Source organism: Taudactylus pleione, unplaced genomic scaffold, assembly GCF_031769625.1.
Source record: "Taudactylus pleione unplaced genomic scaffold, aTauple2 ptg000018l, whole genome shotgun sequence".
Taxonomy (NCBI): domain Eukaryota; kingdom Metazoa; phylum Chordata; class Amphibia; order Anura; family Myobatrachidae; genus Taudactylus; species Taudactylus pleione.
The window spans coordinates 7,113,292-7,140,084 of record NW_028284420.1 but is presented as its reverse complement, the minus strand read 5'-3'; the positions used below and the strand labels follow the sequence as shown (position 1 = coordinate 7,140,084).

At 43.1% G+C, this 26,793-nt stretch overlaps 1 protein-coding gene across 1 annotated transcript in view; it reads right to left on the bottom strand.

The window, feature by feature from the left end:
• DHX58 (DExH-box helicase 58) overlaps positions 1-24,546 on the bottom strand; it is a 39,345-nt gene extending 14,799 nt beyond the window's left edge. The window contains exons 1-7 of the mRNA XM_088482587.1: positions 24,465-24,546; positions 18,520-18,687; positions 14,627-14,828; positions 14,084-14,274; positions 13,881-13,997; positions 8,729-8,849; positions 4,459-4,650 (exon numbers count right to left, since the gene is read on the bottom strand). Coding sequence (XP_088338713.1) covers positions 4,459-4,650; positions 8,729-8,849; positions 13,881-13,997; positions 14,084-14,274; positions 14,627-14,828; positions 18,520-18,687 — 991 coding nt within the window. The 5' untranslated portion in view covers positions 24,465-24,546. The remainder of the gene's footprint in view (positions 1-4,458; positions 4,651-8,728; positions 8,850-13,880; positions 13,998-14,083; positions 14,275-14,626; positions 14,829-18,519; positions 18,688-24,464) is intronic.
• Positions 24,547-26,793: the final 2,247 nt, after the last annotated feature.

Here is a 26,793-nt window from a genome sequence, read left to right as displayed (position 1 = left end):
GGTTAGTAACAGGACAGTGACCATGCAGGAATTCCCCACTGTTTATATGTACCCCAGAGTTTGTGTATAGCAAAATATAGAATGTATCCAAGAGGAAATATAAATAAAAAAAAATTACTCTAAAATCCAGTAAACCAACAGAGAATTCTATTGATAATATTACACCAGCTGATCAGGAACAGTGTGTGTCACTAGAAGTCTCATAAGTAAGGCTGACCAGGTAGTGTAGAACATGTGGCTCGGCAGCTGTGGTGGAACTGCAAGTCTCCACATTCATGGGACAGCTGGTCATCTGCAGGCTGCTTGTGTCTAGTTGGGGCAGGCAGGTTAGCTGGTCAGTGCCTTGGTGAGTATTCGGCAGCTGTAGGGAAGCTGCAGGTAGATTCACAATACAGCTGTACATAGTGTGTCATTGCATGGGTCAGGGATTGGTTTGGAGGTAGTGACATATTTACTGCATACATCTGCAGCTTTCCTGGAGGTGGAACCAAGATAGATTATGTTGATTGGCTGAAGCTAGCAACAAGCGCTGGAGGGAGTTGGTCAGTGTTTCACAAGGGGAAGAGAGGCCATAATGGTGTTGCATCCATCTGGAATTATGGCTCCCCACTGTTGCCATAGGCTGCTGGGGGCCCAACAGCATCAGGCACACTGATGATTTCCCAACTATACTAGTGGACCAATCTGACACTAAGCAGTAATGCTTTGTAACCAAAGTTCTAGACTAATTGCTGTGTACCATGGAAGTTATTAACAGGATTCCCGCAATGCATACACAAGATAAATATGTTTGCTTTTATAGAAAATAATTTCCTAGAATACAGTGAAAATCAGTGTACTGTTTATTACATATTTTGAACCGCTGCATAAATCACAGAGTTGGTATATATTATTAATTATTAACACACTGTCCATGGATGGCAAATACTAATAAAATATGTAATACTTGCCACTAACTTATGCATGTCATGAGAGGAAATGTTATTAAAGATTTAGTGGCCAACGCCTTTTAGACTACACCATTGGCATATTGGATTGCTGTGTCAGTACTCTCACTACAGCTGCTTCGCCAGGTCTCAGCTGTACATGCCCAAATAGGCTTCATCTGGGAACAGAGGCTGAAGAATGTGAATCATAACTTTATTGAAAAGTTAAGAATCACTGTTACCCACAATTTTAATAATTATTAATTAAATTATATAAAATAAAAAAAATAATTATCAGAATTAACAATTATAATAAAATAAACAAAATTAATCTAATTTATTTCTTCCTTTGTTAAAAACATTTTGACATTAAACCAGATGTACAGTATAATAGTGCATGTCTCTGATTGTATCTAATGTACTAAAAACCTTTAAAAGAACCTTGAATGGGTGAACCTGTAACAAATGATCACAGCTCATCGGTGTGCTAACTTGTAGGTAGCAGCACCTGTCGAAGGTGAATAATTGGCTGAGACAAATTGAAGCGTGCGCGACGCCATCTTGCAAATGGCAGCTAGACTCCATTTTAGAAACAAGAATCTGCAAGACGCCATTTTGTGACCAGCGTCAATTCAAGTTACAACTCAGGAGCTAAGAACAGATGGCAATGTTTTTGTTAATCTACCAAGGGCAACTGGAAAAACAAGCTTTCTGAGTAAAAGTAAATAGAATAGACAATGGGTATTTTTACATACAAATTGGGAATCCCTGGATGCAGATAAAGTATAGTTGTGGCAATTGTAATATAATCCAGGCATTGATCTACACAATTGGATTTGTCTGAATCCTAAACAGGTCTTAGCCCCACACACACAGACAGGATGGCCCCAACTTCACAGCTTGATTCACAGTTCACACAAGAGTCTGGGAGAACAAAAGAGGTTTTTTCCTTTGAAAACAGGACAGGTGGGGGCCTGCTGACAGAGGGCATGTGGAACTACAACCCTCAGCAATCCACACTGCTGGATGTTCACTTCGTGTATGAGAAATTATGCACTTAAATCTCACCCATTAATAACTAGCGTCCTTATATCAAACCCCGAATACCCACACATTACATATTCACACATAAGGTTCAATAAGCTCTAAAGTGTATGATTTAAGTTGGTTCAGTTAGTTAAATGCTGAGAAATAAAGATATTTGATAACTAAGGTATTATACATGCTAAACAAGTCGTGTTTGGAGTTGTACTGATGCGTATTCTTTTTACAGTATTCCGGTGTTATCGGTGAGGAGATCACATCATGCATTCTCGAGTTATGGATCGCAGAGCCTACAAGCAACAAAATGTATATTTTAGGAACAGCTGTTTAGGATGTTGCAGGGGGCGTGAAGAGGAAGATCCCCAGCTGTTAGAGGCAGGGAGAGTCTGTTTGAACCACCCTGTTAAATGTGCTGTAACAGATGCTTCTCCCCTGGGAACCAATGATATCAGCAACAGACTTCCCTGTTGTCCTGTTTATTCTGGGGGGGGGTATAAATATGAGTGCACGAACGCTGGTTCTCAGTCTTCATGCTGAATGCTGTATGACTAGGGGTCTCTTGCTGATGCCTATCTACGGGTCCGGAAGCGCCTGCGTATGTATACTGTACTTGGGGTCTGTATAATTTCCTTTTGCGCCTAAATTGTGTCTTGATCAATTGCGTGTAACTGTCTGAACTTTTACCTGAATATCACTTGTGCTTTGGAACCACAGATTCCACGTCTAAGTCTTTATTTATGTTATGACTGCGTACGCAAATTAGCGTCTTCCTTAGAGGTTTATAGGAAGGATTTTAGAAGGTACAGGCAGGGGTATATAGAGGTTCTTTTTAATATCAACATACCGATAATGACAGGGGAGCATAGCGCCCCTATCATTTACCACCCAACCCCACATTAATACTTGTGGGAGACGCAGTATCAGTGCACATAGCGTGAGCTGATACCACTAAACCCCCATATCGCCAGATGATACATCTCCCCCAATATGTTAAAACATCAATGGTCTGAAAGGGTGGTATGGGGGAGGAGTAACACATTACTTTCTGCTGGGGCGAGCTCTGCACATTTTGCTAGGGGTCCACACAGCACAGAGGCATTTCCACTATTCAAGTACTGTACTGTATTATGGCTGTGGTACATATTTTCTAAATTAACATTCTACAAAGTAGACCTGTCCTTTGAGTTTCCCATACAAAGGATTGTCTTTCTCACACACACACCTAGCCATACATAGTGCATCCAGCAGTGATGTGCGGTCAGGTGAGGCAGGTTAGAGCCTTTCCGGTACTTAGGTATACTCCAAAGTTTGGACTATAAAAATGATTTTAAAAAAAAGGAAAGAAAAAATTAGAAATATCTTCTTTGTATTATTCTTATATTATTTATAGTCAAAACTCTGAAGTAAAAAGTATATGGCAGGTGAGGCACTGTACCCCTAAGGAAGAGTTAGGGTTAAGGAAGGGGGGGAGAAGGGTAGGGTTAATACACTTACCTGCCCCGTTGGGATTCTGGTATTTCGGGCTTCCGGCGCTGGCATTTCACCCGGCGGTTATTCAGCCGCCGGGATTTCATACCCAACCCATTTCCAGCACTATATACTGCTGCACCTTTGTATAATGCCCACATGGACCTCGGGTTCATATATGTATCTGTAAATCTCACTCTGATACTAGCCAGTGCCTCCCCAGCCATTTACCTCACCGCACGTCACTGGCTTCCAGAGCCTTAGAGAGTCGGCCCATGGGAAGGGGCATGGCCTAATTGCTGGATGCATGGCCATGCCCCCTTAGGGAAACCCCTGCGCACTTGGGAAGGGTTGCTGTGTGCCCCTCTGCCCGGCACAAATCCGTGGGAGGGGCACGATCAGTGTAATCACTCTCCCCCACAGGCAGAGGAGACTTCTGCTACGGCTCAGCAGCAACCAGCAGTCTCCCACTGCAGCCCAGCACACAGCAGCGTGTGCTGGGCTGCTGACAGGTAAGATGGGGGTCGTTGGACCCGGGCCCCTCCAGCAAGGTAATTAGTACCCGCTCCCCCCCAATCTAGGCGCCCCTGAATGCATCATTCACACATACATGCTGTTACCGCACACACACTTCTAAGGTTTGTATTCTTATTTAAAGTGAGTACACTGTTCTGCCCTAGTTATACATGCATGCATTTAATGTCACTAAGATTTATGTAGTATATAGTCTGTGGTGATAGCAGAGATGTATAACATAATGGGAATAATTTACCCTACACTGTAAAACATAAGGATATATTTTATAGGTATCTATATGACTATTGCTATATTTTGCTTATATTTATTTCTATTGGATACTTTTTGCCATGTCAGGGTGTATTGTATTTTCTATGTGTCTGTCAATTTAAAATGTAATAAACTGTACCTGCAAAAAATATAAGGATATATTTAAATGATATATTAATATATGTTCATGTTACTTGTAAGTTATAACATTGTATACTCTACTAATGTTCCATACCATTGAATAACCGGCAGAGGAAGATATCTGTGGGGTCATTCGAATTTCTGATAAATTTTTCCTCTATATAGAAGTCATCCAGGAAATCATAGGCATCCTTCATTCTTACTGTATCATGGATAAAGAGGGCATCATTGTACTTGCGTAGGTGCAATGCACACGTCCGCTTCTTTCTGTTAGACTCCACTGCCCCTAAAATACAAGATCAACAGAGAGTCTATAAGCAATGGATGATTTCCAAAATAAAAAGCAGCACTGCACAGCATGTCTCAGTGCCACTGCACATCAAGTTATGCACAACCCAAAGAATAATGATATGGCCTATAGGCTGACCCTCATTGTGCTCAGTTATAACGTTTCTCAAGAAAGTGATGCAATATTGAGGGAGCCGTTATTTAATGTATCATATTTATTGAATTTCATATTTAAAATAAGTAGGTTTATTAGCATCAAATGAAATACTTGTTTACTATTGTACACTTAGATGAGCTAATGGCATACACAAGGACATGCCTTCTCTTTAATTAAAAAAAAAGATAAATCGGAGCTGATTGGAGGAAAACTCTCGCTCCATCAGTGCACACAATTATTTTTGGTGTTATTATAAAATGGAGTTTATGTCTATCATTAATAAATAACATCCCTAGCTTTCTCTAAAACACGGGACCCTTGGTATTTATATTTCGATGTCCACCCCCTATTCATTTAAGTCTCTGACATCCCATCTGGATTTTCCATCTTCACTTCTCCTTCTTCTCGCTTCCTCCCTCTTTTACCCCATCTGCCCCCTCCTCCTTCTCTCATGTGGTCTGACACTCCGCCATGCCTAGCCACATTCCTATTCAATGTTATAAAACAAAATTTGGAATAACACACAGTGTGCCCCCCCCCTTCTTCCACTAAATTGTCACTTACCTGCACAGTGATCTGGTAAGCTCCATTGTGCCTCTGGTCAGCTGACCGACAGACTGGCATCTGATTTGTGCTGTAAACTGAGATGCCGGTATACAGCACAAGTCAGGTGCCGGGGTCATAGAGCAGTATCCCGGCGATCAGCTGACCAGAGGCACAGAGGAACTCAATGGTTCACTGGTCCTCTGTGCAGGTAAGTGTTTTTTTTTTAATAGATTATAGACATACAAAGATGATCACAGGCACTGGCTCCTGGCTCTGCCTGTCAGACCAGAGCAGGAGTTGGTGTAACGATAACGTCATCTCCAGGTGGCATTATTATCACAGGGCTTCCACCAGTATTTTTTTTTTTTTTTACAATTGAACTTTGGTAAATTTGAAACAGATCACATTTCCCATTACAAGTATGGGAAATGTGATTGCAAACTTGTCACCATGCAATAAATGCTTTCCAAACTCAGGGATATACTATGGAATAGTTTCTATTTCTCGCTATTAATAGTGTATTTATTGCTAACTCTGATATTCCTTTATCCCTGGGCAATTTCCACTTAATCTCCAGGTCATCAGATTTAGGAGTCAATCCAATTAGTAAGTGTGGCTGTATGCTGCACTTACATCACCTCCGGACTCGCACACATCTGTTTGCAGCCCCATCGAGGCTGTGATCGACAATGTGCAAGTCCAGGCTGAGATTGGGCCGCGAGTGGGAGTGAATTGTTGAGCCGTTGCCGATATTTCTATGCTGTTCAAACAGCAATGCACCCCCTTCACTCCTAACTGGATTGACCCCTTAGTTGCTACTCATTTGGATGAAAGACTGGACACTGAAGTAACACATCTGGGTGACCGACTAGAGGCCATGGTTCCTCCCTGAAGCATCACCCAAGCCACTGGGAACATCAGGAATCATGGCCAAGATGGAAGAAGTTATATGATATCTATCCCCCCCCCCTTCCTTTCCTTATCCTTCTTATCATGTAATGAGAGAAAATGGAGAGAAGATATAGGCTAGTTGAAAGTTACATGGTATTGTCAAAGCATCTACCCTTTCTGTCACTGGAAATTTGTGTTGAGAGAAGAATCTGACTCCTTTTCATTCTGATTTGTTGCCATAATGTCCATCTGAGGAAGACTAATTCTTTCTGTCAGCATCTGGAAGAATTCTTGCCGTAGAGACCACTTTCCTGGAGCAACTTGCCTGTGACTTAGGTAATCTGCCACTATGTTCTCTTTGCCAGCGACATGGAATTCTGAAAGTGACTGTAGGTTCTTTTCTGCCTAAGGCATCCATTTTGCTTTCTCTAACATCAGTAAACTGTTGAACTGCTTTCCACACAGCTATCATCTCTGGCACATGTGGAGTTTCTTTTCTGTTGACACCAAGTCGCTTGTGTTATTTTTATTACGAGAAGAGCTCCCGAACATGTAGTACTGGAATCAGTTGTTATTATTGCCCCTGCCTGCTGGATCTGACAGTGACAAACCTTGTGTCCTCAATCCTGGGTCTTGGCATAGAGACTGTTAATACAAATCTAGTGGGGTTTGTGATCACACAGACAATTCTAGCTGGACTAAGGATTATATTAAACACATCAAGTTGTTTTTCCATAACCTGTAGGTGCTTCAGAGTTTCCGCATGAACCTTTGTCTCCCCTATGGTGGAGAGGAGAACATTCCCAGCAGTTAAAGCACTCTCCTTACTGTTGTTTATTGATAAATCTATACTTAATGTGCTAGATGCTGTATGTCCTCTGACAGGTTCCGGACTATAGGCAGACAGTAATTAGTTAGATAATGTCTAGATAGACACCAGATGTTAGACAGTTAATAGTTAGACAAGGATAAAAGTTCAACACAGACAAAAGTCAGACACACTAAAGTTAGACATATAAAAAGTTTGACAGGTACAAAAGGTCGACAGGGTCAAAAGTTCGACATGAAAAAGATCGACACCAAAATGGTCGACACAATTTTAGATTTATTTTTTTAGGATTAGGGTTAGGCACTTGCTGGAGGGTTAGCCACAGCAGTCTCCTATGCCAGTGGGGGGGGGAGCGATCACCCTGATCGCGCCCTCCTGGCTTTGAGCTGGGCTAAGGGGGCTCAGAGCGCACCCCCCTCCGCAGCGCCGCAAATGTTTTTGTTTTCGGGAAGGGGGGGTCGCCACGCCTCCCGCGATTAGGCCATGCCCCCTGTTACTCGGGCCCGCCGCAGCTCTTGGCGGGCCTGATGGTAGCAGATATGGCTCTTCATATTAAATCTTATGGCCCTGCATAGTAGACTTGGTATCAGATGTTAATTATATATAGCAGAGGTTCCCAAACTCTGCCATTGCATTCCAGATTTTAAGGATATCCATGCTTGAGCCCAGACATTTAAATCAAATTGACTGAGGTGCTAATTAAGTCACATATGCTCAAGCATAGATATCCTTAAAACCTGGACCGTAATGGTGGAGTTTGGGAACCTCTGCTATGTGGCAAAGCATATTGGACCTCATTCAGAGGCGGTCGAAGCGGCCGCACAGTCATACGGGAAAAGGGGCCGGATATGCAAATGATTCCCTCGCAAGTTGCGTCCCTAAGTTCGGATCGGTAGATGGCCGACCAAGGGGAGGAAGCGGCCGGAAGACAAGAAAAAACCGCCCCCTTCTCGTACGCATTACACATCATCTCCGGGCATATAAGGATTAATCGAGACCATCGAGAACCATCGGAACTGGTCGTAGAGCTTAAGGTTGACCATACCCTCTCATAAGCTCTACGATCATGTCAGTGTAAAAACCTCCCATGTGCCATGACGCTACTTTGTTAATTATGCACTCCCATAAACCGTATGCACTCCCATAAAACGCCGTTCGCATAATTAGGCACGCCTGCGTTCGGATCTCCACTCCCCCGTTTTCAAGCACCTTCCCCTGTTACCACCCACAAACGCCTCAATCTGTCACTCAAACTACCGACCTGGCTGTGGTCAAGGAGAGAGAAATTTCTGATCGTAGCGGCTAGTTTGCGCATGCGCGTTGCGAACTTTACGCATGCGCAGTATAGCGAACATCGGTGGCGTACGACCGTGCGGCCGCTTCGACCGACTCTGAATGAGGTCCTTTATCTTTGCCAGCATAAACAGCTTGGTATACTCTGTGAATAGATATGGCTCTGAATTTTACACTTGGCAACAGGGATCAGTCTGTTATACTTGGCAGCAGAAAAGGCTCATTATTGTATTTGTAGCACAATACTGATAGTGTATGACCCCAAATGTTGTTAAAAGCAAAACAAAATATAACAAAACAGTAGATAGAAAAACTTGTGTCATTTTGGCAAAGAGTCAAAAAAAATAAAATTAAATTCACCTTCTTTCTCCATTTCTACCACTCTCTGTTCATACATTTGCGTGCCAAAAGCTGGACCAGTTTCACCAAGATACTCGTGTATGACTTTCATGAGCTCCATCAACTTATTCCCAAAAGGATCCTAGATCAGGGGAATATAGTTTCTAATTATTATTAATTAGTAAATATAAAGCACCAACAAGTCTGACAATGGCCGCATCTAGTGATTTTTAGCAAGCTGCGCATAAACATCTTTCGATATAATGGCTCTTACACACTAGACGATATTTTGAACGCTTTGGACGATTTCGAAGCATCGGAACGGCAAATCGTTCAAATCGTCAAGTGTGTACGCACTATGCGCAATCCAAAGGTGTCGTTAGTCGCATCTTCAGATCTTTTGTAAATGCAGGAAAATCTGTCAATCTCGTTAACAATTCCCCACAGATCGTGCAGTGTGTGTGCACTACTGAACGACCAGGCGATATGGTTACATTATATAGTTAACGATCTAACTACCAAACTATGCAAGATATAAGGTGCATACACACGTAACGATTTTTGGAACGATTTATCGTTAACGACGTCATTATCGTTCAATCGGTCAAAAAATCATTCAATTTCTGAGTTATAACGATGAACTATAATCGTTCAAGCGCGCTCCAGTTTGTAGTTATCGTTCATCATCCATTTCAGACTGTCCAACATAAAGAGTTTCATTAAGGGAAGGAACATTTTTCGTTCATCGTTGTAAAAATCGTTCATTAATCTTCAAAAAATTGTTCACTTTTTCAAGGGAAAATCTGACAGAAAATCATTGGTTACAAAATTGTTACGTGTGTATGCACCTAAATTGTTTGGTCATTTGATGCATCGCACAGTGTGTATGCACTAGATCGTTTGCCTGGGAATTCAAGGGAAATCGTTGATGACTTTGCATCTTTTGCAAGTCATCTAGTGTGTACCTAGCTTAAGGCTGGGTACACATCAGACGATATGTCGTCCGATCCCGCGAATATATAACATATACACATTGTCTGATGTGCACTCCCGCCTGCCGACATCGGGGTCGTTCCATTTGCTGTGCTGCAGGCAGATGGAACAACCTGGCGGCCGACAGCATACAGCCGAATGCGGCCATGATCGTGCGCTATATTGTTAAATTTGTACGGCCGGCTAACATCTCATCCAGTCAGTCATGCCCGTTTGGCCGAAATACATATCGTTCTGATGTGTACCCGGCCTTAGGAGAGATGCTGGCTCATGGGAGGCAACTAGGCAGCAACAGGGTGCTTGCCATTAAGACACACGTCCTTCATGTGTGTCGTGGGCGTGTGGCTAGACTTGCAAACTATTCTGAGAATGCCGTACATTCTACATCTAGATGGGATAGGTGTAAGTACTGTTGGGATTGATGACTGCTGCTCTCATGGCTGGAGGGCTGGGGGCAGTGCGATCACATAGATACGTACGACTCAGAAAACTGGTGTATACCTGTATATGCATAATACTACCAATCGCTGTAGGCATCTAGAATTGTGAGCATATTACATGCTGCTCATAATTGAGGCCCATAGACTGCAGCATTCTACAAAATGTGTGAAATTGCATTGTAATTGTATTTCACCCCTAACACAAAATGTATGCTGACACGAGAGGTGTAGAGGTCTCTAACCATTGTCTGTACATGATGTAGGCAGCAATTTGGTGAGGTGGAGTATTAGTAATGGGTAGAAAGAATGTTTGTTCCCTAGAAACTAAGGACTGTCCCTAAAGAACGAGTCCAGAAGTGACATTCTCTTCAATACCGGTTCAGTGAACAATATGGATGCCTAAATTACATACACAAGTGAATACACTTGTAGCATTACACATGTTGAAAATATTTCAGTCAAAAGAAAACATTGCAGTGTTTGTGACAGGAATATACATACGTAGATAACAGGTAGTGATCTACAGACATTACATAATAATTTCCTTTATTAAGACTTTTTTTTTTAAATACTTCCTCTTGCATAGTTGTGATATAATTTGCTATATCACAAACATATACTGAAATATAGTCAAACATCAATAACAGTATGACCACCTATATGGTTTTTTTCCACTGTTCGTAATAGTGTGCCCCCAATTGTAGGCACAACTGGTTACATGCTGCCTAATCCCATATAGATTGATGATTACATAGGGGGCACAGCCTCTTCCTGTGCATATTGTACATGTGCACCCCATACTTACCTGCTCCCTCCCGAATGGACTCTCGATTCTTGGCATTTTGGCTTCCAGTAGGAAGTGAGCGAGATGTGTGAGGACCACCTACTCTTCTGTGACCTGAGAGACTCCCTGAATATTTGGGAGGCTCTTGGATGTTTCAGGAGAGTTGTTAAGTATGGTATACTTTCCTGAGCTTACCTCTGCTTCTCTTCCACTGAGTGTTAGGTCAATGAACACCTCTGCTCCTCCCCTTGCTTCCATCATTTATAAGTAAAGTGTCTACATTCCTTCCCCTCCTGCCCTCCATCACAGACTGTATGTCCCTATCACATCCTTATCTCTGTTTTTTTGTGTGTCGATTTCTAATTTTATGTGTTCCTGTGGGCCAATCTGTCTCACTTAGTACCCGTTTCTCCTGCTTTGTACTTGTGTGTCTCTGACTCTGCATTGTGTACATCTGTCCTTTTTTTCCCTCCTTTGTGTATATCTCCTTCCTATAGCCCTCTTATCCATTCCCTACCTTCTTCTACCATTTGCCCTCAAACATTACACAGACGGTGTAGTGGTTAGCATTACTGCCTCACAGCACTGAGGTCATGGATTCAATTTCCACTACAGCTCTAACTGTGTGGAGTTTGTATATTCTCCCTGTGCTTACGTGGGTGTCCTCCGGGTGCTCTGGTTTCCTCCAATATATACTGGTAGGTTAATTGGCTGCCAACAAAAATTAACCCTAGTGTGTTTGTTTGTGTTCATGTGGTAGGGAATATAGAGTGTAAGCTCCACTGGGGCAGGGACTGATGTGAATGGACAAATATCTGTAAAGTGCTGCAGAATATGTGTGCGCTATATTAATAACTGATGATAAATAAATAACCAAACCCACTTTTCCCTGTACCTCCGGCAAAACAAGTTTCCCTTTTGCTCTTTATTAACTCCCAGCCCCCATCATTCTTAGAAATAAATAAACCCACTTTTCCCTGTACCTCTGGCAGAACAAGTTTCCCTATTACTCCCAGTCACCCTCATTCTTTCACTTCTACCAATAAAGTTTGATTGCCAGTCCCTGAGAGTGAATCCTAGACTGTGCACTGTAGTTACCTAAATGCTGCCTGCCTTGTACATTTTCTTGTCTTTCATAAGATGGCTATGCCCCTTTATTGGGGTGCAGACACACACACAATTTTATAAACCCCTACTATAGCATTCCCCAAATTGGCCATGTATGCCCCAGTCCTACACTGCCCTAGTTGGATTAATTTTACTAGTCTTGGCTCTATAGATGACCACTCCCCTTACCCTTTTGCACATCAGTACTGGAGGGGTGGGTGTTGCTCTGGGCCCCATGGCTCCACACTACACGTTGTGGGCGTATAGTGTAGAGAAAGTGGATTATGGGAGGCTGAGGGTCCAGATCCAGGAGGGCTTATCAGAGTCGTGCTCAATCCCAATGAGTGCCTATTCCAGAGTCAAATTAACACGTAACCCGAAAAGGGGGCTAAGATACATGAGCACAATATTCTGCTTTTGTTTCTTTATTAAAATCTCTGGCAGTTTTCAACTTGCTTGACACTGCATCAGGAGTGAAGGCAGGGCGGATCATGGTAGGGGGGGGAAGGGTGCAGGAGTCGGCAGTGTGCGTCAGTAGTGGAGGCAGGGCAGGTCAGCAGGTGGGGGGGAAGGGTGCAGAAGTTGGCAGTGTGCATCAATAGTGGAGGCAGACCAGCTTAGCAGGGGGGGGGGGGGGGGAGTCAGCAGTGTGTATCGGTAGTGGGCGCAGAGTGGGTCAGCATAGGAGGGTGGAGAAGAAGTCGGCAGTCTGAGGCAGGAAGATAGACGTCACTGCTTCTCTCCAGCAGAGTAGCCCAGGCATCCCTGATTAGCTAGCTGCCAGAAAAGGACAATAGGGAAAAGGCAGGGAAACAGCTCTTCTCCCATCCTGAGAAGTGAAACAGAAAGCTGAGCTCGCTGTGCTTCTATGAATCTCTCTCCCCTCACTACTGTATGGGGAGATTTGCGATATCTACACTAATCAGGGGAGCGCTGGAGAAATCTGAGATTTCTCCATGGTAACCCCTTGTCTGAATAGGACAAATCAGTGAAAAGTCCTGTTATCATAGCCAAAGGGCTTTTCACTGCTACATGAATGGACCCCTTACTGAAGAGATTATTACAGATAATTACTGGGGCTCTTTTCCTCCTACAGCCCTGGGCCAAGTAGAAAGTGTTGATGTGAATGGGAGGCCCATTCACAATTGAGATGGCTAGTGGGTGAGTGGCTCAACACACTGACTCGAATCATTCAGATGAGTGAATGATTCGAGTCACTGAGACACCCACCTCCCTAGCCTCTCTGCCAGTGGGAGCCTGAGTCAGTGGCAGCTCCGCCCCCTACACTGCTGATCCGACCTGATCATACTTCTGCACTGAGTCAGTGTGCAGAAGCGTGATTAGGTCGGATGGATCAGCAGTGTAGGGGGCGGAGCTGTCAGCGACTCACTCTGAGTCTCGCTGCTACAGCCAGGGCTTGGGGTAGTGCACTGACTCAGGAGGAGAGTCAGTGCAGAACCCTGAGCTGCAGTGCTGGGCTGCAGGGGGCGGAGGTGATAGCGACTCACTCAGAGTCGCTGGAACCTCTGCTTCCTACAGCTCTAAAGAACCGTGTCTCGAGACACCTCACTGAGTTGAGCCAAATGGCTCAACTCAGTTGTGTGATTCGCTCTGCCCATCTCTAATTCAAAAGCTTGCGATTGGTCTTTCTGCTTACACAGCCATTCCACCACCATTTTAAATTGGTAAACAAAATAGATATGCAGGTTCTGTATTATAGAACAGTCAGAGCCCTGAGTAAACCTGCCAGAACAATGGGGAGAGGGGCTTATTAGTAAAATCTTTTCCCTAGGTGTTGGCGCAGCTTTAGTTTATACTAATGTTATCTTGTGTGGTAAAACATAATTACCTCAGGTCTTTCTGGCACAAGGTCATATTTCTTTTTGGGCTGCTTAGCATTGGCTTGAAGGTCTTCAATTTGGGTCTGAGGTGACATTATTTTCCAAGTATCAAGATTTGCACAGATCTGGAAAATATAGAAGTGCTATACAAATTAGAAATAATGTGGCTTAATGACACAGAGTCTTTGGCTGATTTTATATTTCATCCCACCTGTAAAATGTGGTCTACCGCACTCTCAAACGTGGAAGCTCTTCCAGTCCCGGGAGAAGCTGTGAGTCCGAGAATTTGTGGAAGATTTCGATCTTGTTTGTGCTTTTTATCAAGGTATATCTGCATCAGCTTATTATAAACGCCATCTTTGTGAGTGTGGTGACACTCGTCTATGATTAGTAAGGTGAAATCTGTATGAGAGAATAATTATTACATATGGGATGAGCCAAAAAGTGTCCATGTACACTTGTTTCTCTTATGTACAGAGTTAAAATGGAAAACTGTTGTGTGTATTGATGTACAAATGTGTTGTGGCTGCATTACCTGCCTATTCACTGTCCCCGGCAGGGTCCTAGGCCCGGATTAATCAAATTTGATATTCTTGTTATCACTCCTTACTAATCTTAAATGTTGCTCCAATCAATCAGCTCCTGTCATTTTTAAAACACATGACAGTTTGTAGGACCATTGAAGAGTAGTAACAAGTGATAACAAGAAGGTCACATAAATCTGGGCCCTAGTGCTACAGCAATAAACTCTCACCTGTCAGCTCCACGTGCTTCTCCTCACTTTCACTGTTGATTGCATTATGCAGGATCTGAGCAGTGCAGATTATAACATCATTTTGCTTTACTAAGTTAGCAAAGAACGGCTTCTCAGTGTCCCCAGCCATGGTGAGGATTTTATATTTGTCTTTAAGGAAAGGATGAAACTCTTTGCTGTAATGCTGCTGGACCAGATGCACCTGGAACATTGGAGAGAAAGTGAGCTTGGTGAACCATCAAAGCATAACCTACTGAATGGTTATAGCTATTCTCACTTAACCTATTGCGTATTTGGAAATCATGAGTCTTTTCTATTTTCCTATTATTTAAACATGATTTCCCACGTGATTAGTTGGAATGCAGACGTAACCAATGTTATTCTAAAGTGGTATCCCCAACGGATGTATGCAGCAAGCTGTATTCTTAGGTGTATTTAGTAAGATATGCTGATTCTCTTTGGGATACCTTTGGCTGCATAAGGTGTTTCATGGGGCTACTCTGTATTTGACTCAGAGAGTGTAGAGAGGGAAGTGTGGCGTGGCTTTCATGTCACAGATGTATTTGAAAATGAAGCATGTAGACAAGTACAACTTAAGGGCAAGGACACTGATCTTCTAATCATTTTAATAATCTTGCTCATATATGATCTCCTGTAACTTTTACTTGATGCAAAGCTTCTCCTTTCTGTTCTCTCTCAGGGCTTTAGTACTATGTCATCTGCTAGATTTGTTTATTTCTGTTGCCCTGGCTTACAGCACAATGTTGCTCTCTGGACACAAATAGATCTAATGCAGAGTAGTGATGTAACCCACAGTAATTAAAATAAACAACATTTCCTGATGGTATAATGCCAGGCCTAAAAAGTAGAGGAAAAGTGTGGTCGGGAGGCTGGGGGGTTTGCGGTATCCGGTGGCGGCGCATCTGCAGACACATTCTCCCTGTATAATACAGAGAGACACGTGCGGACGGGATTCGCAGGGACGTTTATCGCAAGCTCCGTCCCTGCATGCGGATGATAGTACATACATGTGATCTTTCATAAATTTGCAATGCCAATTTAGTCGAAAATCTCACACTGCAACCGCATTTTAAATGCAGATTTTAGTAAATAGGGGCCTTAAAGGGTCTATTCAGCAATGATCTTTTTACTTACAAAAATGCGAAAACTATTGTTTCTGCATTTTTTAAGTATGTCCACTATTCAGCAATGGGTTAATGGAGAAGATAACACAATTAATCTTCTCCATTAATTCCCATATCGCAGAGTATCGCACTGTAGGGAGCCATTGCTCTCTACAGTGCTTTAAGGCTTTTTGCTATTCAGCAAAGCAAAAAGCGTTATATAAAGTAAAGATTTTTCAAGTAATTTAACGCCACCTCAGAATGGCATTATATGAAGCAAGTCCTTAAATATCCCAAAAACTGGGACAGAGGGAAATTTTCCTGCAAGTCCCTACAGGAACATGAAACCTTGCCTTCCCTCCAGTGTGGTGACCGCCGAGTGTACATTAAGTCCAGTTCCAGCATATCAAAACTGTCTAAATTGCTTAAAATGTGTACATAGACTTTATATTAGTCTATATACATTTATATATAAATTTAATAAATAAAAGCACATAAATATAAATTATACAGACTAATATAATATAAATCTATATTAGCAGGGACAACGTGTTAACATGCTGTCCCTGTGGGTGCGTTAACACAAACTCTGTCCTTGTTTAAAGTAATGATGAATAGCAGCAATAAAATGTAATAATTGATAAAAATTTGTGAAGATGTTGCCCGTTAATATTCAGGGCAACATCCAGGGCCGGCAACAGAAATCTTGGGGCCCGGTACAATGACATGTCTAGGCCCCCCCACCCTTTGACCCCAGACACACACATCCCACCCCTACATGTGCCAATAAATGTATTGCCAAATATGAGACACTGCAATACCACAATTGTGCAGATACAGTGAGCCATACAATTTGGGGGTCAGTGGCATGATAGAACTAGAATTAGAGTGGTCTCTGAACATTTTGATGACTTGATATGTGACAGTTTGATATGTGATGCATGATAATTTTAATTGAAAGATATGCTAGCCATATTATTGTATAAAGATAGTGCTATTATGCCCCTCTGTGCTCAGCAGTAGTTTATTACAATGCATACTGAATATTAATTATCTGAGTTTTTTTAAATACATTTTTATCATTTTATATTAACAGAATGAAAGCTGGGCTGGCTTCCCCACTGTCACTTTACCAACAGCGGCCTGGTAGTAGCACCACTAACATTAACCTGTCCTATCCAGGATGGTTCTTGCTGTGACTGTTCCTCCTGCTCCATCAGCTGCTTTTCACTTTGAAAAGGGAGGGAAGAACGGAAGGGAGCGAGCGCAGCGTCATTCAGGACGTTATTCATACACAGTAAGGGCCGTGGATCCGGACAGTGGTACAGGTGACCAGGGGGGTTACTGGAGAGGGGTACGAGCGGGCAGGCAGGTGGGCAGCGCAATCCATTTAATTTCTAATCCATTATTAGACGCCACACTGCCACACCCATGCTTACTGCCCCTCAAAATTTTGGTGTCCTCACAACGTCGGGCCCGGTACAGGTGTCCCCTTTGACCCCCCCCATCACCGGGCCTGGCATCATCGTCTCACTCTTGCTGAATAGACCCCATAGTCTCTTCAATGAGGTGTGATTTCTTCAGACTGTATGGCTCAGTAACATTGCAACTACAAAATGAACAATCAACTTTTCACTGTCTAGTGCAAGTTACACAATGGAAGCAAGTGTCTGATGTGGCTATGGCTTTGTCCATAATTTGGTGAGAGGAATAGGACTGCCCAGGATTTTATGTCAAAATATTTTATTTTACAAAGTGTAAAGGAGAGGTCCACTTCTTTTTTTGTATTCATATTACCAGATAATTTGATTACCTTCTTTTGTATTACGCTTAAAAAAGTTAAGACTTTTAACATTCTTTTATAGCACCAAGGGTTAATTAATAAGTAATAAACATGTGTTATCCCTGAAAGAGACAGCTATTTATCAGAAGCAGCCCTCCCAACACTATCAAGTTCTATATTAGAAATAAAAAGTCGACACCAGTGGCAGCTCCAGAGGTGGGGATGCAGTGCGGTCCAAACTTCAAATAGGGGAGCCACACCAACTGTCTCTGCAACTGCTGCCAAACATCACTGGCCGCGATGCACTGGCAGTTGGGGTGGCTCTCCTGTTTGAAGTCTGGACCGTCCGAACTGCAGCCCCACCTCTGGATCTGCCACTGGTCAACACTCATCCACAATAACAGCTTTTCAAATGTAATTGATACCTGCTGGCTGACATCTCCAGATCACAGGGGAGGTGGTTGGGCAGATATTGTTGTCACTAACAGCGACTGCCTCTAAAGACACAGTAGTGATGACACAGGGCACTATGTTCAGACTGAGAAATTGCAAGGAGTATATTATCCCATATATCAGTGATTCCCTACTCCTGTCCTCAGGTATCCCAACTGCCCTTGTTTTGTGGATTTCTGTAGTCAGTTGGTCTATTTTGCAGAGTCATTAATTATCCCACCTGCTTCCAAAGATAAAGCTCCAGAATACATGACCTATTGGGGGTACTTGAGGACTAGAGTTGAGAACAACTGTCATATATAATTTACAATATGTATACAAAAATTTTGCAATTCTTCTAAACAGTGACGCCGATTACATGAATCTTTACAAATTTAAGTGTTGACAGTATTAACATTGGAAAACTCTTTCTTTGTATCAAATCACATAACTAGAGCCTAAGCTTCTGAAAGAATGCAGAATTACTGTATATTGTCACCTATAACATGCTAAAGAGGACTACCATCTGTCCCAGTCAGTAGGATAATACAAACCTTGTTTACAAGCACAGCAACTTTGGCATTACGCGCCATGTCTAGATGCCTCATTGCCACATAAACAGCTGCCCTGGTTTTACCGGTTCCTGTTGGAAGCCAGATTATGATGTTCTTGCCCTCCAAAGCTGGGCCAATGACTTCCCACTGGTATTTCCGCAACTCCATCTGTAAAGTGAGCAATCAGCATATTATCCTCAAAACATATTATTTGCTCAACTGTGTCTAGCACAGGAGGACTATATATTATATTTTTGTTATTCCTATGTACAGATTATAGATAAACTGGGTTTTGTTTATGTCACCTCTTTACATATTCACTGAAACTTCTGCACACTAGCTACAACAACAAATATGCATTTAGGATGTTATATCCATCCCCTGTCACCAGGCCATGCCCGTAAGCCAGAGGTTCCCAAACGTGGTCCTCAAGGCTCCCCAACAGGTCAGGTTTTAAAGATATCCATGGTTGAGCACAGGTGGTTAAAACAAAATGACTGAGGTACTAATTAAGTCACCTGTTCTCAACCATGGATATCCCTAACACCTGAACTGTTGGGGAGCCTTGAGGACCGCATTTGGGTACCTCTGCTGTAAGCTATTGTATTATGAGAGTAAAAGAAAACAAAGCTGACCAAAAATGATATAAGCAACCCTTTAATATAGATTCTCCGCTAAGCTATGATTGGGTGAAAGCTTCAACCAAAGTCATGGGAAAAATTCCAATATTATATACTTTCCTTTCCTCCACTTCTGATGCATCTGGCAGGTTGAAGCTACCAATCAGAGCCCAGTGCGCACTGGGAGGGTGTTCGGCATTCACAATGTTGAAATGGTCATAATATAAACACGGTCAATGTTGACTTTATGAACATGTTGACATTGACCTTGTCGACATTCAGCATGTTGTGTGGACCTACTCTATACTGTAATTCTGTCCCTCACCATAACACTAATGGCACCCCTAAACCTAGTGGTAACCCTAATGATTGTGACAACAGATTGTATGTGCAGGATTGGGTGCAGAGAGCTGGGTGTCTCTGTTGATCCAGTCCGACTATGGCTGGTAGTGCAACTCAAATGCATATCAGTATTTTCTTTTGGCAAGTGGTGGTTTATTTACGAACATGCTCAAAGGCCTATATGCAAAATAAGGCAATTGAAATACAGTATATCAGATTGATAGAACATGTTTTAGCTGTCTGACTAGACAGATCTTAGCTTCTTGTCAATGTTAGTGCATAACCCTCTTTATATGCCATTATAAGAACAGTATCCTTAAACATACAAAATAAAATTCAGGTTGTCACTTCTATCAATGTGATTCCAGATCAAAGAGGTGATGTCATATGTGATGTTATGTGGGGTTCAGTATATTTGTTAAGCTGGGCATACAGGTCCAGATAAAATGCCTGTCAGACTGCAAATATCCGCGGCATACACTGTAATAAATCTCAGTGTATAGCCCCGACATCCGCGCTCCGCCCCCGGGGGAGGAGACATTTCCCTGTTCCTTCCAAGGGAAGGAACACAAGAAATGTTTGTCTGTTGGCCGCCGCTGGGCATACACTGCACGAAGCGGTCATCATTTTAACTCTTAAATATCGCATCGGCAGGGCATGCTGGACAATCCGGCATGACCGAACAAGCGATATTTAACCATCGGTCGCTCGCACATACGCTACAGTTATCGGGGCGATCTGCGGAATTTGGGAGGATCGCCCCGATAATTGTAGTGTTTATAACCAGCATTAGACATGCACTATTCAATTTTTAGACATTCATTATTTAGTTATGGTCGTACTGTCAACATGTTCATAATGTTGACATTGTCCATGTCGATACTTATGTTATGTCAACATACTGTTTTTCCTGTCCACATCATTAAAGTCGAGCTTCTTATGTTGACATGGTGAATGCCGATATCCTATCTGCATACCATTATATAATGTAATGTTTGAAATATTTTATGACTATGTGATGTCAGCAGTGACTTTCTTAATAATGTCATCTGTCACATGATTTTATGAATGATATTATCAGGAAACTGTTGATGTTGCAACCAGTTAAAGTTGTGCAAAACAACAATTTATATAGTGCTACACTGGACTCCAAATCCACCAGATCTCAATTCAATTATCCAATTGAGCATTTGTGATGTGTTGGTAACAACTCATTTAGTCCGTGGCTGCTCTATCTCACAATTTACAGAATTTAATTAAAGGATTGGCAGGTAATTTTCTGGCACCAGATACTACAGACACCTTCAGAGGTTATAGAAACTCGATGCCTATGTGAGTCAGGGCTATATATGTACATTTTATTTTTTTTATTATATATATATATATATATATATATATATATATATATTGGTGAGAGGGGTTGTCTCTCACCTAAATTGCCTGGAATGGGATTGAAATGCCAGCGGCTAAACTATGTAAAATTCACAGAGCGGGGTCAACGACTGCTAGGATGCATGGTGTGTAAAAAAAGTAATCAACACTCTGCTGATTCCATAGCTGAGGAGTTCCAATTTCCACTGGCATTAATGGAAGCACAAAAACTGAGTGAGCTTAATGGAATGGGTTTCCATGGCGAAGCGGCTGCATGCAAGCCTCAAAGCACCAAGTCCAATGCCAAGCATCGAATGGAGTGGTGTAAAGCACACTGACACTGGACTGTGGAGTAGTGGAAACGTGTTCTGTGGAGTGATGAATCACGCTGCTCTGTTTGACAGTCAGAAGGGCGAGTCTGGGTTTAGCGGATGCCGGGAGAACGTTACCTGCCTGACTGCATTGTGCTAACTGTGAAGTTTGGTGGAGGAGGGATAATGGTATGGGGCTGTTTTTCAGGCTTTGGGCTAGGCCTCTTATCTCAAATGAAGGGTAATCTTAATGCTTCAGCATACCAATACAATTTGGAGAATGCTATGCTTCCAACTTTGTGGCAACAGTTTGGGGAAGGCCCTTTTCTATTCCAACATGATTGTGCCCCTGTGCACAAAGCAAGGACTATAAAGACATGGTTTGATGAGTTTGGTGTGGAAGAACTTGACTGTCATGCAGAGCCCTGACCTTAACCTCATCACCTTTGGGATGAACTGGAACAGAGATTGCAATCTAGATCTTCTCGTCCAACATCAGTGTCTGACCTCATAACTGCTCTACAGAATAAATGGGCACAAATTCCCACAGAAACACTCCAAAATCTTGTGTAAAGCCTTCCAAGAAGAGTGGAAGCTGTTATAGCTGCAAAAGGGGGACCAACTCCATATTAAGTATATGTATTTGAATACAATGTCATTACTGTCCGAATACTTTTATCCATATAATGTGTGGTGCCTGCCAAGTCAGTAAACACATCCATCCATATGCAGCGCCACTCGTCGGACACTATTTCTTTCAAACAACTCAGACTGCTTCAACTTTCCGAGTTTATTTCAACTCGTCATCAGGAATAACAAACAACATACAACCTTACCTTAAATACCTCCATTGTGAGCAGACGCCCGGACCTCCACTGGCTCCGTCAGCGGCACCCGCAGGATTGCCGATGAACATCCGGAAAACAAGCGTCCCCGGCTCCGCCTCCGTTGCTTTGTATAATACTGTGGATGGGGTGCTATGTCTATGTTTTATATCTGAAGTCTCCTGGATATTGTTGCACTTGTTATGGGAGTATGGGCATGTCACTTATGTGGGTGTTCTCTTTGATGCAGGACGCTGCAGGGTTACCAGGGTAACGGAGGCGGCGCCGGGGACACGTGTTTCCGGATGTTCACCTGAAGTCCTGCAGGTGCGGTGTACTTGGAGATAAAAAAAATCACTATCTGATTCCGAGCCCAGGCGAGCAAGGGCTGCGTATCTATTTCTCGATGTGAAATTGTTATCTTTCGGGGAATCACGCTCTGCGGCTGTCAGCATGCGATACCTTGGAATTCTCTCGCATACGCATGTTTCAGCACAGGACGCCGATCGGTACCTGTAGCTCGTTATCAAGTCAATAGGTATTGGTATAAATATGTGTGCTTGTGCTGGATCGCCCCCACTCCTAATTGTACTCCTGAAGAAGTCCCCAGAAACTACAGAGGGACGAAACGCGTTGAGCTGGACCTCCTGTGATCACCTCCATACTATTGGACAGATAAGCTGTATTTTTTACTTTTACATTGTACAAGTCTTTATTGTATCCTCTACTAAAGTGTATGTGTATTTAAACGTAGTACACGATCGGAGGCTCTACCTTTTATATTTCCGCATATACTTGGAGTTCCTATGGCATGAAAGGGAACCTATTGTGGAGAGATTCTACTCGTATTTGACCTGTGAATATTCATAGCTGGTACAAGGCTTTTATATCTTTGGTGCTGGATTTTTGTTTTTAACACGAGTGGAGTGTTTTAAACACGATTCTGTTTCTATGTGATCACATATTTCTTTTGCATTTGAACACAGTAACACATAAAAAAAAAAATTATATATATATATCAGGTTACACTATGTTTGCTCTTTCTCTAATTTATTTCTGACACACACATCGCGGGGGTGCTATATGAAGACACCGCAGGAATTTACTTCAAAGACTTTTTTTTGGAACATGTGCTGTACAGTTGATGACTTTAAATTAGACTGGTTACACTGAAGGCGTCGTTCCCTCACTTTTTTCTAATATATATATATATATATATATATATATATATATATATATATATATATTATATATATATACACATATACACACACACACACAAACACGTATTTATATATTGATCTAATTTTAACAGAAGACGTCAGATTAAAGACATGTTCATTAGTTGCAGTGTCACTCATATTTACATGTTTTTTTTCTTTACTAACTAAATACATTCATAAGTGAATGTCACAAATGTAGAACCTGCTCCAGATCCCAGATCTGTAAACAAATGATCATGGTAGAATTAATTCTGTAATCATTGGTTATTACCATGCTCAGAGACTTACTTGCCGAATTTTTACTTGGCCCACCTGGGAGATGCCAGAGTGGATAGCCTAGCAGGGAGGTGTGGGGGATGTGGCGGCGGCGTGGTTAATCGCTGCTCCGCTGTACAATGCCATAGTTCGGGGCATAGTACATTGGGGCCATGATGATCCTTCTTTGAGTCCCTGTGCCACTTACTTCTCTGGGAAAGTAAAAAGATCCATGTGGCTGGTCAAAACTCTCAGGAATCTGGGATAACTCCCCAAAATATTGGAGTCTCCTGGCCATTTCAGGATAATAGGCAAGTAAAGTACGAGAGCAATAGCAGGGTTTATGAAGGTAAGAAAATATCAAAATTTAAATCATAGGGCCGTATTACATTAGATGCAAAAAGTCGGAGAAAAAGTTTTGCATATTGCCGCTTTTCTCCTTTTTGCGTCTTATCTCCAAATTCCATTCTGGGACAATTTGCCTAAGCGGAAACTCAATGCACTGATACAGACGGAAAACTTTCTCCAATAAGTGGCAGGCAGAAAAAAGTGCAAAATCTCTATTTTGGGGTGCAAATGTGGGGAATTCATTCAGAACCCTTTGGATACCCCCCCCAATCTCTTCCTCCAATCTATTCAGTACTTTCCGCCTGTTAAGCATTCGCATATTTGTGTTTTCGCCTGTTCTGCAATTGAATACGGCGAATCATGGGAACGCGTATGCCTCGAATTCGTATCTCAAACAGGCGAATGCGGCGTCTAATACGGGCCATAGTAGGTAATGCGCAAAACTGTTTAAAAAAACTGAAAACATTTCAGAAACAAGGAATAAAAAATAGAATTTCTACTTTAACAGGAGATAATCAACTAAACATGACCAGCTAGGTTAATGCAGATCAGGGTCTACAGTCAAAACAGGTTCTCTGAAAAAAATTAAAACCAATATAAAAGACAATGAATTAGATTCTGTGGAGATGGGAAATATATTGCAAAACTCACCTGCCCGGTTGTCTCCTTAATGTCAAACTGCTGTCTGTTAATATGTCCCTGTGGTATTATGCACACTGTCTGTCCCAGACGCTCCGTCCTCTGTCTTCTTACTGTAGGTTGCTCTGCAATCTGGCTTTTAAACCTTGGTTTAGTTTCCTTCTAACAAAATGAAAGCACAGCAAAGGTGCCCCTTAGGGATTCTGTGAGGTACAACAACACTTCTAGAATATGAATAATTTTTCTTTCTGTCACTGCAAGAAAATCCTCCAAGAGTACCCCTTGCCTAGATGTGTCACAAATGAAAACCGAAACTGGAAAAGAGATTTTCCTTTTATTGTGTATGCATTACATACGCAATCCTAAACTAGCCACTTGTGACTTAGGACGAGGGCTGTCTTAACAGCAGTGTTGGTTCTGGGCAAAGCAATGTAGGGGGCCCCAACCCACCCATTCACAGGAACAAAATGTAAATAATTGGCAAACCGTACAGTATGAAATAACCAGAGGAGTGGAGTTGCAGTCAAAATGATGCACAGTAATGTGTGAGGGTCTCTCCTCAATGCACTGTGAGAGCAGGTCTCATACACTCAGTATATAGTAATAGGAGATTATATATATATAAATATTCAGTATGACACAATAATTATGCCTACAATACTGTGTATATGCTGCCCAGAACAATGATATGATACAGCCACCATATAGTACAAAAACAAGAGAGATGGTAAGAACTTACCTTTGTTATCTCTGTTTCTACAAAGTCCATAGGGTTCACAGGGTTGACCTTGGGGTATACTTGCCTCCACTCCTGGGACTGTCGGGAGCCTCCCGAAAATCGGGTGCCGCTCCTGACACCCGGCAAGACTAGGCAAGTCCCCCGCAAGACTAGGCAAGTCCCCCGGAAAGCCCCGCTAACCCCCGCGCCATCAAGTCCAGCTCCGGCAGCCCCCATCTGTCCACGAGTAGCTGAAACACCTCTGGGTGAAGCGACCATTCCCCGGGATGCACGTCGTGACGGCTGAGGAAGTCCGCCTCCCAATTGAGGACTCCGGGGATGAAGACCGCCGAGATCGCTGGAATGTGGCACTCCACCCAAGCAAGAATGCGAGACACCTCCGACAACACTGCCCGACTGCGAGTTCCTCCTTGGTGGTTGATATATGCCACCATGGTGGCGTTGTCGGACTGCACCTGAACCGCCCTTCCGTGAACAGTGGGGCCGGACTACTGCAGGGCCCTGTATACTGCCTGCAGTTCCAGGATGTTGATGGGGAGAAGTGCTTCTTCCGCCGACCAACGACCCTGAAGTGACAATGAGCTGGTCACTGCCCCCCAACCCCGGAGACTGGCATCCGTCGTGAGCAGGACCCAGTCCGGGATCCAAAAGGGGCACCCCTCGACCAGATGAGCTGTCTGAAGCCACCAAGCCAAAGACTGCTGAACCTCCGGGGACAACACCAGCACCTGAGAGCGGATCTGGTGAGGTAACCCGTTCTATTCCGATAGAATCAGCCCCTGCAGGGGCCGGGAATGGAACTGGGCAAATTCCACCATGTCGAATGTCGACACCATGGACCACAGAACTCTCATAGCCGAATGGACCGACAGGCAGAAACTGCTCAGGCAACTGTGTATCCGCAGCAGTAGGGAGACCTTCTCTGGAGTCAGGAAGATCCTTTGCTGACGAGAATCCAGCAGGGCTCCCAAATGAACCATCCGCTGTGATGGAATCAAGGAGGACTTTCTCCAATTTATCAACCACCCGTGCGCTTGCAGGCAAGCGATCGTCAGGTGGAGATGTTGAAGCAGTACCTCCGGGGAGCTCGACAGCAACAGGAGGTCGTCCAGATACGGCAGCAGCCGTACATTCTGGTTCCGAAGATGCGACTGCCATAACCTTTGTGAATACCCTCGGTGCCATGGAGAGGCCAAAGGGTAGCGCTCGGAACTGATAATGATGCTGAAGGATAGCGAACCTCAGATACCGCTGATGCGAAGGTGCTATCGGAACATGGAGGTAGGCGTCCTGGATATCCAGGGACACAATGTAATCCCCAGGTTCCATCGCCAGAATGATGGAACGTAACGTTTCCATCCTGAACTTGGGAACTCTGAGGTATTTGTTCAGAGACTTCAAATTCAGGATAGGGCGATGAGAACCATTGGGTTAATGCACCAGAAACAGTAGAATAGTACCCCGTCCCTCGTGATTGAGGAACGGGAACAATGACCCCTGCTTTCAGCAAGGACTCTATAGCCTCCTGAATCTGTAAAACCTTGGTTTTGTCCTGAGGACTCATGCAGAAAAACTGGTGCTGCGGTCTGCGCCGAAAAGACA